This window comes from Sorghum bicolor, chromosome 5 (assembly GCF_000003195.3).
Source record: "Sorghum bicolor cultivar BTx623 chromosome 5, Sorghum_bicolor_NCBIv3, whole genome shotgun sequence".
Taxonomy (NCBI): Eukaryota; Viridiplantae; Streptophyta; class Magnoliopsida; order Poales; family Poaceae; genus Sorghum; species Sorghum bicolor.
In genome coordinates, this window is record NC_012874.2 from 69,608,906 (window position 1) to 69,621,481 (window position 12,576).

General features: G+C 42.8%; 2 protein-coding genes across 2 annotated transcripts; both read left to right on the plus strand.

The window, feature by feature from the left end:
• LOC8070206 (putative receptor-like protein kinase At4g00960) lies at positions 1,753-7,549 on the plus strand. Its single transcript, XM_002449917.2, has 8 exons — positions 1,753-3,293; positions 3,954-4,003; positions 4,407-4,492; positions 5,070-5,224; positions 5,495-5,705; positions 5,808-6,039; positions 6,144-6,300; positions 6,868-7,549. The coding sequence occupies exons 1-8, from the start codon at positions 2,847-2,849 to the stop codon at positions 7,069-7,071; spliced, it is 1,542 nt and encodes a 513-aa protein (XP_002449962.2). The 5' UTR covers positions 1,753-2,846; the 3' UTR covers positions 7,072-7,549.
• Positions 8,900-11,143, plus strand: LOC8070207 (cell number regulator 13). Its single transcript, XM_002449918.2, has 3 exons — positions 8,900-9,428; positions 9,899-10,536; positions 10,642-11,143. The coding sequence occupies exons 1-2, from the start codon at positions 8,973-8,975 to the stop codon at positions 10,001-10,003; spliced, it is 561 nt and encodes a 186-aa protein (XP_002449963.1). The 5' UTR covers positions 8,900-8,972; the 3' UTR covers positions 10,004-10,536; positions 10,642-11,143.

Genomic DNA, 12,576 nt, shown 5'->3' on the forward strand with positions numbered 1-12,576 from the left:
CTATATAAATAAAGGAATGTAAATGCTCATACAGTAGTTGGTTGAGATCAATTATTATTATACCACTTGTTCTGGGGCGATGAGCCTGTGAGTCGTCGCTCTCAAGCCGTTCACTGCAACGAGTGACTAGGCTTTCCCTACCGTCCCATCTGAAGGTGCCCCAGCACTTCCAACATTTCGCATCTTAATTCTCTATCTTTACTAACTTGGCATATCTTTCTATCTAGCGCACAAATATGCACACGGATTCCGTGCTTTGCATCGGTCTTTCTGCTCATGCTTAGCGGGGCTCTTTGTTTCGTTAGCGGGTTTTTGATTTTTGGAAACGACCTCCTCATATTATTTTAGGAGTTGACAAACAACAAGATTTGGGAAATGAATTTTGCCAAACGGTTGGAGATGCTCTAGGCCTGTTTGGCACAGAGCTGTTTTGTTTACCAAACAATCTTTTCCAAAACAGCTTCATAGATGAAACTATTTTTTTCTTCTTTCACAAAGACATGAGTTGTGATGAAGCGAAAAAGTAGCTTATCCTAACTCTCTTTCCCATTTCTTTCTTTTATCTGCGCATGAAGTTGTTGATGAAGCTATTTTCCCAAACAACTTTTTCAAAATAGCTCAGATTTACTTAGAAAGTTGCTCATGAAGCTCTTCTCTAAAAAAACAACTTCACTAGTGAAGCTGAGCTGTGCAAAACTGGGCCTAAGACAATAAAAAGCATACATATGGGGCATTTCAATTGACTAAAATAAAAACTTTCCTTCAAAAAACTTGCATTACGTGATTTTAGGAAAAAATGGAAACTAATTTTTTTTCCATTTCAAAGTGCAAAACCATATTCTCATGACCAAATGACAAAAGTATCAATTTTTGTCGAATGGTGGTACGAAAAGCATCTATTTTCGTTTAGTGAAAAAAGAGAATGATGTAGTCCATCCACATATGATTTATCGTCAATATTTTAAATCTCGTGTTTCCAAAGGAAAAAAATTATATTTAGTACAACCATTACGTAAAACTAGTAATGCCTATATAATTTCACGCTTTGAAATGCCAATTAGTTTTTTAAAATTTATTATGTAATGCTACCTTTTGTTTTCTTGAAATAGTGGAAATTAATTTTAATAAACGAGTAAAGTCCACAGGCGCTCGTTAAACTTATTCGGTTGTGTCATCTCAGTCTTTAAACTTGTAAATTGTTCTGTTGTATCATCTAGGTCTCTAAACTTGTAACTCACCCGATCATGTTCTCAAGTTTGTTTAGTTATGTCATCTCGATCCTTAAATACTACAAACTTGTAAATTCAATATATATTTATATAATTATCCAAAAACTGTAACTGTTGGACTCCTGGTAACATATACTTTAAATTAGAATAAAAGAAATTACTATGTACATTCTATTTTTAATTCTATAGTTCAATAACTAATTAGAAACATATATTTTTAGAATTGAAACGTTGGAGACCGAGATGACACAAATGAATAAGTTTGAAGACCTAAATGATCAATTTACGAGTTTACGGACCAGGATTATACAAGCGAATAAGTTCATAGACCGCTAGTGGACTTTACTCTTATAATAAACTAAATTTTGACAAAATTATACTTTCATAATTTTTTAATGTCATTCTCACAATCCTTTTTTATCACTGCATTGAACAATATTAAATAAAAAACCGAAAAAAGGCATGCCGAAGTTTTTTTTTTCTTTTTACAACAATAAAGCATGCGGATTGCGGGGGTCGGCTGTAGTGGGCCCATTCCCGTTAAAATCGGTTGTGGTGGTTGTGCACTGTGGTGGGCCCATTCCAATTTCCAGCCAATCATGCTTGCCGCTCGCTCGCCAGAGCTCCGCCGGCCGCCGGCGCCGCTGATTCGCCGCCTACTTCGCTCCTCTCTCCAGAAATACTGGCGGCGCCACTGCAGCAAGGTCACGGCACACGCGCGGTTATGTCTGCCTAGTTGCCGCCCGGAGACGGGAGTCCGGGACGAGGAGAAAGCGAACAAGGTAGCGCAGCTGCAGCCGGAAATGGCAGAGCACGAGGTATGATCACGGAGACGCCATGAACCCTCAAACCGTGTTGAGAGAGAGAGAGAGGCATGAATGCCCGGACTGGATTTCGGCGGGGCGCGCTCTTACGGTCTGTGGCCTGTGTGCTGTGCCGGCAGAAAGGCAGGTGCGTGAAAGGTGTTCGCGAAAATGTCGCTTCCCACTTCAACCTCCTGGAAGGGCCAGGACGCAGGCGACGCACTCATCTTGCCACCCCATCAGCACGGTGAGCACCTTGTTCGGCTGTTTTAGCATGGTGCGCAGTGTGCTGCAAAACCTGCAAGTGACCCCAAATTGGATTGGTAGTCCGCTGGCGCCACTGTGTCAGTGTCCATGGAATGGCTCTGCAGAGCTGGTGCTATGGTAAATTCCACAAGAAGCAGTCAACTGTCCCCGGAGATGGTGCTGTGATATTGTAGCGAGACCGACGTGTTTGTGGAAATTCGATAACCTGCCAGAGTGCCAGATTTTCCGTGGCGATGAGAGCCCAGCCAGTTTTGCTTTGCTCTGTTTCAGTCTCCGCTTTCAACAGAATTTGGTACCACTCGTGCAAGTCAACAGCTGGGATGTGACATGTGAAACCACATCTGTGGAACTTTCAGTGCCTGACGACTGGGTCGCTGGTGGAAGATCGTTTTTTCTGAACTTGTTGCTTTCTGTTCACAGTCAAAGTCAGTAGCCTAACTTATATCTTTTGAGAAATTTTAGCTTCCAGGTACTTTGGCTTCATTTCAAGCTCGGCCTTCTTCTGGACCTCTAAGGTAAATCTGCGAGGAAACCAATCCCAAAGAGCATGGCACTCTGGAGTGCTGTGGGTCAGGTGGCAAGCATCGCGCAGCTTGCTGGGGTCGATGCCTATGGGCTCATCTCCATGATCGTGGAGGCCGCAAAGATGGTCAAGAGGAACCGGGAGACCTGCCAGCTGCTGGCACGCCGTGCAAGGATGATTGGGGACCTTCTACAGCAGCTCGAAAGGACACAACTGATGCACCACATGGAGACGAGGAACCCAGTGGAGCATCTGGAGGAGACGCTTCGGCATGCGTATGTTCTCATCACATCCTGTCGTGACAGTAGCTACCTACACAACTTCTGTATGGGAGGGAAGCAGGCTGATCAGCTTCGTGAGGTGCAGAATGAGATCACCTTCTACCTCCAACTTTTCCCCCTTGTCAGCTTTGTTGACAACACCCGTACCTGGGAGCGGCTTCTGAGTAGAGCTTGTCCTTTGTGCACAAGGGTATGTATTTCGTCGTGTCAATTTTGTAAGACATTGCTGTGTTTCTGAAAGACTAGTTTTTCCCCTGAAGAAAAAAAGCAGTTTTTTTTATAGCTAATGGCATGTTCAAATCTGTTTTTAAATGCAAACTTCACCTTTCTTGTGTTTTTTTTTGGTTTCTTGCTGATTGTGTTAGTTAGATACTAGCCTCCTGAAAATAGGATCATACACAACCCAAGGCTCAAGATCATGCAACCGTTGGAGCCTTTAGAAGCTGTAAAAAAGCTAACCCAAAGGAACTTATATAATTAAACAGCATTGTACAATAGCTACATATTATGTCAACAGAAACTTGTGCATAAATCCTCATTTCAATTTACCCTGCTGCATATTAAAATTAAGATTCAAAGTGTCGTTGGAAGTTGTTTCTGTAATATTTGCTAATTATTTTTCATAATGTTTTGTAAGATACTCGCTCTATTCCAAATTATAAGACATTTTGGCATTTTGAGATACATTGCTTTTGCTATGCATCTAGATATATCTAAGGGCGGCATAGCAAAAGCTGCGTTTCTATAAAAGCCAAAATGTCTTATAATTTGGAATGGATAGAGTACAACTGTACAAATTATGCACAAAGGGTTCTTATCTGCCATCTTTTCTTTTTACATCATCATCAAGGAAATCACAGATGAGTTACATGCAGCACATCATGTGGAACATGAAGATAGGTATGATATTCTTTTCTCATGTCAAAGTTCTGGACTTCCTTCACTTCTTGTTGCATTCAGATGTTGCAAATGTCTTTGATTTTGCCGGCATATATTTAGAGTGTACACTGAATGATGCACTAAGATTTATTGCTCCAACATTAAATTATAAACCAAGGAAAGGACTTTAGGCCAATGTACAATTCTGGTGCTGATGCTTAGGTTATTCAAATTCTTCTAACAACACAGTCATCATGTGTGATACTAGTTCAGTTATTATGTGCCACTCTGATAAGGAAAATTGTGACCTCATCCATGGTACCCACAAACACAATTGGAAATGGTTTTTCAACAGCCAAAATCTTTAGTTTCCTTTATTCATATTGCCTATTATGTTTAATACATATATGCGGTTCTATATCAGGCTCAGATCAGAGGCCCTCAAGGCAACTAAATTCCAAAATCTAGGAAGTCAAACTCCCCTAAAACCTGACGAAGAGCAAATGGAAGGTATGATATGCACTTGATAGTTATGCAATATTGTCTAGTAGCTGCCAAATTTGCAGTATTATGCTCATTCTGACACCCATTTGGAGTTACTAGGGTAATTTTCCCTACTATGAAGTACATGTACATCTATATAATTTAGGAATACAGCTTGTGTCAATATAATGAAAAATACGCATCACATATTTGTTATACATCGATGCCTTTATTTTAGATAGAAGGGTATGATATATCATAAATTCTAGAGAAAATCATTCTATGTGTTATCCCCAAGGGTATGAAGAAATTACTGACTTTTCCTAATTCTACCCTGTTAAATTTTGTTGAAAATTTTTTGAAGTTAATGGAAGTGCCTTGACATAATGAGTTTTCCGATTGTTCACTATGAATAATCTAGTAAATATGTGCATTTGATTGACATGACAGAGAAGCTTTGTGTTGTTGCTCTGTTCGTTTGTACTGTAGCTGCCATATCCGACTATGTGGATGCTAGCTGTCCCATAGATGCATTGTTTTTTTAAACTTTTTCAGACAAGTATATATTATAATCATTGACAAAGTTGGGTTTCCTTTGAATTAGGCCAAGTCATCAACATGGGAGGATTAGTAAATCTCATTGGTGGTGCAAAAGGAGCAGAGTTATCATGTTTTAGTTTCTCTCAGATTTTGGCTGCTACAGACAACTTTTCAGAGAAAAATTTGCTGGGAAATGGTGGATTTGGTCATGTTTACAGGGTAATTTTTTTTCTCTCAAGACAATCTGTAGTATGATAAAAGTTCTTGAGCTGCTTAAGTATATCACCTTAGATCAAAAGAACATCTCGAAATGCTCTCTTAACTTGGGATGGTCTACACAAGCTAGCACCTTGCTTGGTGTTAAAGGGTTAAACCAAAGATTTGCTCCATTGGGCTGACAGTCACTTTCACTAGCAATTTGAATTATCTAACACCTGGAAATTTCTTTAAGCTCCCTCGCAATTTAACACTGACACTGAATTTTGTTAGGGCAATCTAATTGATGGTCCTAACTTTGCCATCAAAAGACTCGATACATCTTCATTTCAAGGTCCACATGAGTTCAGAACTGAGATTGATGTCATTCCAAATCTTCGACATAAGAACATAATTGATCTACTTGGGTATTGTGTTCAAGGAGAAGAACACATACTTGTCTATGAGTATATGTCAAATAAATGCTTGGCATCTATCATTGCTGGCAAGTTTTTGTAACTCAATGCCTGTTTCATCTTTTCTGTTCATTGTTCAGCAAGTACAACTCAAATATTTCTGCTACAAATGCATTGTTGTTTCTTTGTAGATGAAACAAAAAGGGAGCTGCTAATATGGTCCAAACGTCTTCAAATAATCAAAGCCATAGCAGATGCTCTTGCTTTTCTACATGGGCATTCTCAGATGTGCATTGTCCACAGGGACATAAAAGCAAGCAACATCCTGCTGGACCATGAAATGAATGCTAAGATTACTGATTTTGGTCTGGCATTAATGTTGGCTCCAAATACGACTGCAGAGGTTGCTGTTATGGGCACATAGTAAGAGCTTGTCTGATACAGAAATCAATTTATAAAATCAATTTTATTTTTTGCTTTCAAGTGTTTAGCACATGCATTGGCATGATAATCCTATGCATCATTAGTGGCTATGCAGATCCTGAATATATTGCAACTGGAAACATCTCGGAGAAGGCAGATGTATATGGCTTTGGTATAGTACTTTTTGAGACAATAAGTGGAAGGTTGATCCATTCTTATATGAATACGGAGGGCACTCGAAGGCTACCGCCCCCTTCTTACGTAAGTGTTTGTTTTTTTTATTTAAAATGTCATGTATACAATATTATCTTAATTTGCAGCTCAGTGTTAATGATAAATGGTAATCCTTATGTGGCACTACAACGCTCCAGATTGTACACCAAGCTAGATGGATTTTTGTAGTCCTTTTTTTTCCTGGACTACGAGATTTCTTGTGTATACTTAAAGAATTATGATGAACCATTTTTTTGGAGTATGGAATTGCAGGTGCTACCTTTGCATTAAAGTAGATGTGGAGAAAACAGTACAATTTTGCACTGTTGCTAAGAAATTCAGGATGCTAAAGAGGTTAAGGAAAAAGGGAAAAAACTTTGCAACTGGCCTTGCTGCAGTACATTGCAGCCATGGACTGAGAATTTGTTTGCATGTAGTGTTGTTTCTGTGCTCAGGGCTGTAATAGTTGGTAGTCCCTATCCCTCCCAGCTGCATAACCTCTGTCCATTTCCTTTAAGGATATGTCTCTTTCATTATATGTCATTGAGGAATGGTTTTCTTTTAATCCAAAGCCACTATCGCTGACAATATGGAATTCCACTATGTTTTTGTCAGGCACACAAGTACGACCGAAAGAAACTGCACAAGCTTGTTGATCCATTGATGTGCGTGAACAAGCATGAATGGGATCAGATTGTCGAATGTGTGAGGGTGGCACAGTTATGTGTTCACCATCTTGCCAAGCATCGGCCTACCATGTCAGAAGTTGTCACCATGCTTGGCAGCATCAAGGTGTCACAGAGGGCACATGGTAAATAATAGGGCAGTGTATTAGAAATACTAAATCTGGTTGAAGCTTTGGGGAAGAGCCACAAAGGGATAGTTGTAAATGCTGAAAGTGTCAACTGATGAGCTACTCAACTAAGGCCTTCTTTGGCTGCCCTAGGCTTTGTATGGAGATATAATATGTACGTTATTACTCCCTCCATCACAAATTATAAGTCATTCAAACTTTCTTGGACAGTCAAAGCATCCCAAGTTTGACAAAATTTATATAATAAAACAATAACATTTATGATACCAAATAAGTACCATTAGATTCTTTATTAATATTAAAACCTATTAAGTTAATGTCATAATTTTTTATAATTCTCTATATAATTTGGTCAAATTTGAGATAGTTTGACTCTCGAAGAAAGTTAGAATGACTTATAATTTGGAATGGAGAGGGAGTATGATTTTGTAAACATCACAGAGATTAGTCACAGTAAAATATTTGGCAAGTTAGCCAGAGCAAGCACGGATTGCTCGTGACTGGTGAGAGGTCCCCCATGGCTTCTGTTTGCACCTGGGAAGTTTTTTTTTTTTTTTTTTTTGAGGAAAGCCACCTGGCTCACTTTATTGATCATTAGCAATAGTTACATCGTTCACCAAGGCTGCTAAAATGAAGCTAGGGGGTTCATCGACCCAGTTACAAGATAATTTGCTTTGCATTGCTACTCTAGCTAACTCATGTGCAACACAGTTTGCTTCCCGATTACAATGATCAAGATGTATATCCACGAAATCTTGCCAAAGAAACCCACATTCATCATAGATTGGTGCACTTACTGTTGCTGATACACCTCCTTGCTGCATTGTTTCTACAACCTCCAAAGAATCAGATTGAATCATAATTCGATTGCATCCCATCGCCTGTGCCAACACAAGCCCTTCCTTGAGTGCCATCGCTTCAGCCGTAGCAGCATCAGCCATGTGTTCAAAATAACATACCCTGCACCTGGGAAGTATTAATGCTTAGGTGTTCTGCACCTGGGAAATCTTGTTTAATAATTGATGGGGAGCTTCATAGACGGTATTCATAGAAGGCACCTTACGTCAGCACTGTGGCTAAATTATGCTTGACTGGAATGCTAATTACTCCATGCTATTGTTAACTAGTTCGAGATGAAATGACTGACTCCATGGGCATGTTGAAATTGTCACACAGCGACCAGCCACCCGTCCGGCTGGACAAATCAGGCAGGTTGGCGTTGATGTAGACTGCCGCAAAGACTGATGACTGCATAGGAACCAAACAAATGATGAGTCCAACTTGGAATCTTTCAAAGTTTGACAGCTCTCCATTTTAGCGCCATTTTTTCTCATATCATTGATACTGTGTACAAGCTTGAAGCTTCCTGGAAACCAGCTCTCCACGTTTTGGCGCCATTCTACAGTTTTGTTCAACCATGTCAGCCTCACAGTTATTATTATTTTTTAAAGAATCATTTTTCATGGCTCCCACACCGGTCAGTCTGTTTGACTTCTCTGCCACTCCCAATCCCAAGCCTTGCAACCTTTTTTTATGCTTTCACTCAACACTGGGGATGAAAATGGTAAGGATATTCCTATCGTATTTGAGACCGTATTCGTTTAGAGAAGTTCAGATCTGTTCATATCCGAGTTCGAATATTCAACATCTGATACCGTATCCGTATCCGAAGATTTAAATTGTATATTTATAATGTCGACGTCCAAACATATCTTATCCGTATTCGAATCCGACTAAAAATATGAAAACAAATATGATATTGGTGATATCCGTCTATATCGGATCCGTTTTCATCCGTACTCACCACTCTCCCCCCCCCCCCCCCCACCCCCCCCCCCAATCTTCCTCATTCACTCCTACCACCACCAGAGGTCCAAAAGCAAACCAAGGCCAAGAACGAAGGAAGATGGCTCTGGTCGGGCAGGTGGCGACGGTGGCGCAGCTGGTGGGCGTGGACGCGTTCAGCCTCATCACCATGATCGCAGAGGCAGCACAAACAGTGCGGCGGAACCGCGCCGTCTGCCGGCAGCTGGCCCGCCGCGTCGAGATGATCGGCGGCCTGCTCCGGCGGCTGCAGGACCAGGACACGCAGCTGATGCAGCTTCCGGAGACGAGGACACCCGTGGAGGCGCTGGAGGAGACGCTCCGGCGGGCGTACCTGCTCGTGCGCTCCTGCCAGCGCCGCGGGTACGCGTACCGGTGCTTCATGGGGGCGCGCCACGCCGACGAGCTCCGCGAGGTGCAGGGTGAGATCGGCTTCTACCTCCAGCTCTTCCCGCTTGTCAGCTATGTGGATGCAACGCTCAACTGGGTCAGGCATCTCAACAACAAGCAGGCCTCTCATGACACTTCTTTCCAAGAGGTACAGCCACCTGTTCACAACTGCTAGTTCTCTGTTATGATATTTTTATAGCAGAAACAAGCTCTAGCACCGTTTGGATCATGTCGAAATTTTGCTGATTCTTGAGTGGATTAAACTGTCTCGAACCAAATTCTTGCAAATTTCTCATGGACTTAATTTCCACCTTCCAAATATATAAGTCCTCAACTGAAGTCCTTTTACCATGCTTTTGTACATACATATGGTAGAGACTAGAGACATGGTAATAGCGTAGTACTTCCTAGGATTCAAATCGGGACGTGGATTCTATTTCTGGTACGACAGATCTGTGTACCGCATCTTTGAAATTCCATTGTTACTATCTGACAGTAAGAGATTGAGATCTGAATGTTCCATAGGATTTAATTCTGTATTGTTCAACATGCTCAGTTTTATGAATTTTCCTCTTTGCTGGAGAACTTATGTGTTTGTCATCTGTTATTTGTATACAGGCACCTATGGTAAGACCATGTATTGTGCCGCTCCTGTTTCTCTCGTGCGATGGACGCTGCTTAGCGATTGTTCAGGGAGTATGCATGCCTTGGTATATGGTATAGCGCACACACACGGTTCGAACCTCCTCTGCTAATGTTTCCTGATGTGTGTATCTGTGAAATTTTTCGTGTGTCACTGCAGGGTTCGAAACACATTACTGACTTAACTCTTTCTCATCTTATCTTATTAACACATAACAATGATCTAGCTAGCACCTTTTCATTGGGAACCGCTAGCTAGTATGCAATTGTTCGTCCTCTTTTTCGGATCACTAGCTGTTGAATTCAGGTGAAAATGCATTTGTGTGTGCGAAATAGGTATGTTGAATTTTACTTTCCTCATGGGATCCACACATTCAGAGTTACTACCTGAGACCAACTCTCACTCTCGGGCACTGATTTACTGCTCGAGTCTTCTGATGACCTGTTTGCATACATAGCTTACCTTTTGGTTCATCAGGAGAGCAAAGTTCCAGGGTCGCAGGCGCTGATGTCGGCGCAACAGATCCAATCCTTGAGCCTTCAACAGGTTAGGAAGGACGAGTAGGACCACGTACGTCGTGCCCCCGTGGCACTTACTTCACATTTTATTTCAGGTTACGGATTCAACAAACCCGATGCAGTATGTTGTCAGTCTGCAATAATCTCATCTTCTCATTCAGTGTCTTGCCCTGATGCCCAGTCTCTCTGTGTATCTTCAGATTTTCTGAACCAGAGCAAAACACAAATGTTGTTGCTACTGGAAGCTAGCTATACCAGATGAAGAAATGCGTCATCTGGAAGAGCGATAATAAGGATCATCAGTTGTCATCTAGAAGTGTCAGCTGCTGTCAATACATATCATTCTTTCGTCTTCAGTTCAGTCCACACAGAAGAACTGAACCATGGAACATCCATAACAGAGATAGCAATAGTAATCAAGATGTCAGACATGTCTTGATGTCATTTTTGCATTGTTATTTTGCAATCATTACCCACTGATGTACTACTAGTACGTAGTACCTGAATCTCAAATTCTTCAAACCTGTACAGTTACTCTTTTCATTTCACTCCTCACCGGTGCTGTAGGGTAGACCACAGGCAGAGTCATGCAATTTTCAATCAAGATGCCTGTCATCTGTCAATGAAATCTACACGTCTCTGGCGATGCAACTTGTACACAGCATTTGTTCTTGATAAGATATATATAAAGAAATTCCAGGATTTTTCTTGTTCTTGTTCTTGTCGCTTGGCTCGGTAAGGTTGAGATCGAGATATGGCCTAACCAGCCACACGTATTTGGTTCATTCGAATCGAGACGAATGAAAAATAGTCTTTTTTTTTAACATGGCCGTGTGGGTCCCATTCACATTCAGGATTCACCTCGATTCCTCCTGCCTTCCTCCAGTTAAATTCGAATGATGGAACCCGCGCAAGGAGAGGGCACGGCAGACATGGACGGAGGCGATGAGGGCACGACATACATGGACATCGGCGTCCCCAATGGAGGCGACTGGCGTGCCCGGTTAACTCCGATGACTCGCAAGAGGGTGGTCATTGCGAACAGCATCCAAAAGTAGGTTGTGGTTGTTTTATGATGAGTGATTGTCAATATGATCCACGAATAGTTTGAGTTGGTGACTAACATTACCATGGCGAAAGCTATGCGTGCGACATGTCTCTTGGCTTGTGGTGTGCAGGTGTGAAGCTCGAAGGCGGTGGTCAACGACGAGGAGAAAATCAAGTAGAGACGTGTCGTGCCGATGGACCTAGAACGGTGAAGGACCAGTCGATCGAACAACCGGCTGAGCTCCTAAAGAAGTTGTGCGGTGACTGGGCCACGAACATGGCGCACCCAGTCATCATTTTGGAGGGCCTCCGCCACCCTCGCGTTTCTCTTCCTCAACTTGACGGCATGAAGCACTGACGGCGCAAGGTCCTTGATACACTGGTTGTCTAGCCATCTGTCTTTCCAGAAAAGGGTAGACCTTCCGTTCCCTAGGTTCAGCACAGCAGCCGCACGAAAGAGTGCAAGCGCCGCTGGGTCAGCCTGCGCGGACGCGCAACCTTCCAGGCGCTCCCGCCATAGCCATCTCACCCGCAGCGCGACCCCAGCACGGCGAAGATCAGAGATTCCCAGCCCGCCTAGCTGCTTGGGACGGCTGCAAGTCATCCATGCCACCCTGCATCGGCCAGCATTGACAGACTCAGTGCCCGACCAAAGGAACGCCCGCCGAACCTTGTCAATCGCCTTGACTGCCCAAGGGGACAGGCAAACCGTGATCATCGTGTGCACGGGAACAGCACACAAAGTTGCAGAGATGAGCGCCATTCTCCCCGCCGCGTTGAGCAACTGACCCTTCCATCCTGGAATCCGCGCAGCCACCTTGTCGACGAGCAGCTGCACGTTAGCGCGCTTTAGCCTGTAAACAGATAGTGGGATCCCCAGGTAGCGGCACGGGAACTGCTGGACTCCGCAGGCCAGCATGCTCTGGACTCACACCATGTCCTCAGCGGAGCAGTGCGTCGGCGTAGCAACGCTCTTTTCAAAGTTGGAGAATAGCCTCGAGGCGAGTCTGAAGATGTGTAAAGCCGCCTTGATGACCTCTAGGTCTCACTGCTCTGGTGTCACAAAGAGCACCGGGTCGTCCGCGTAC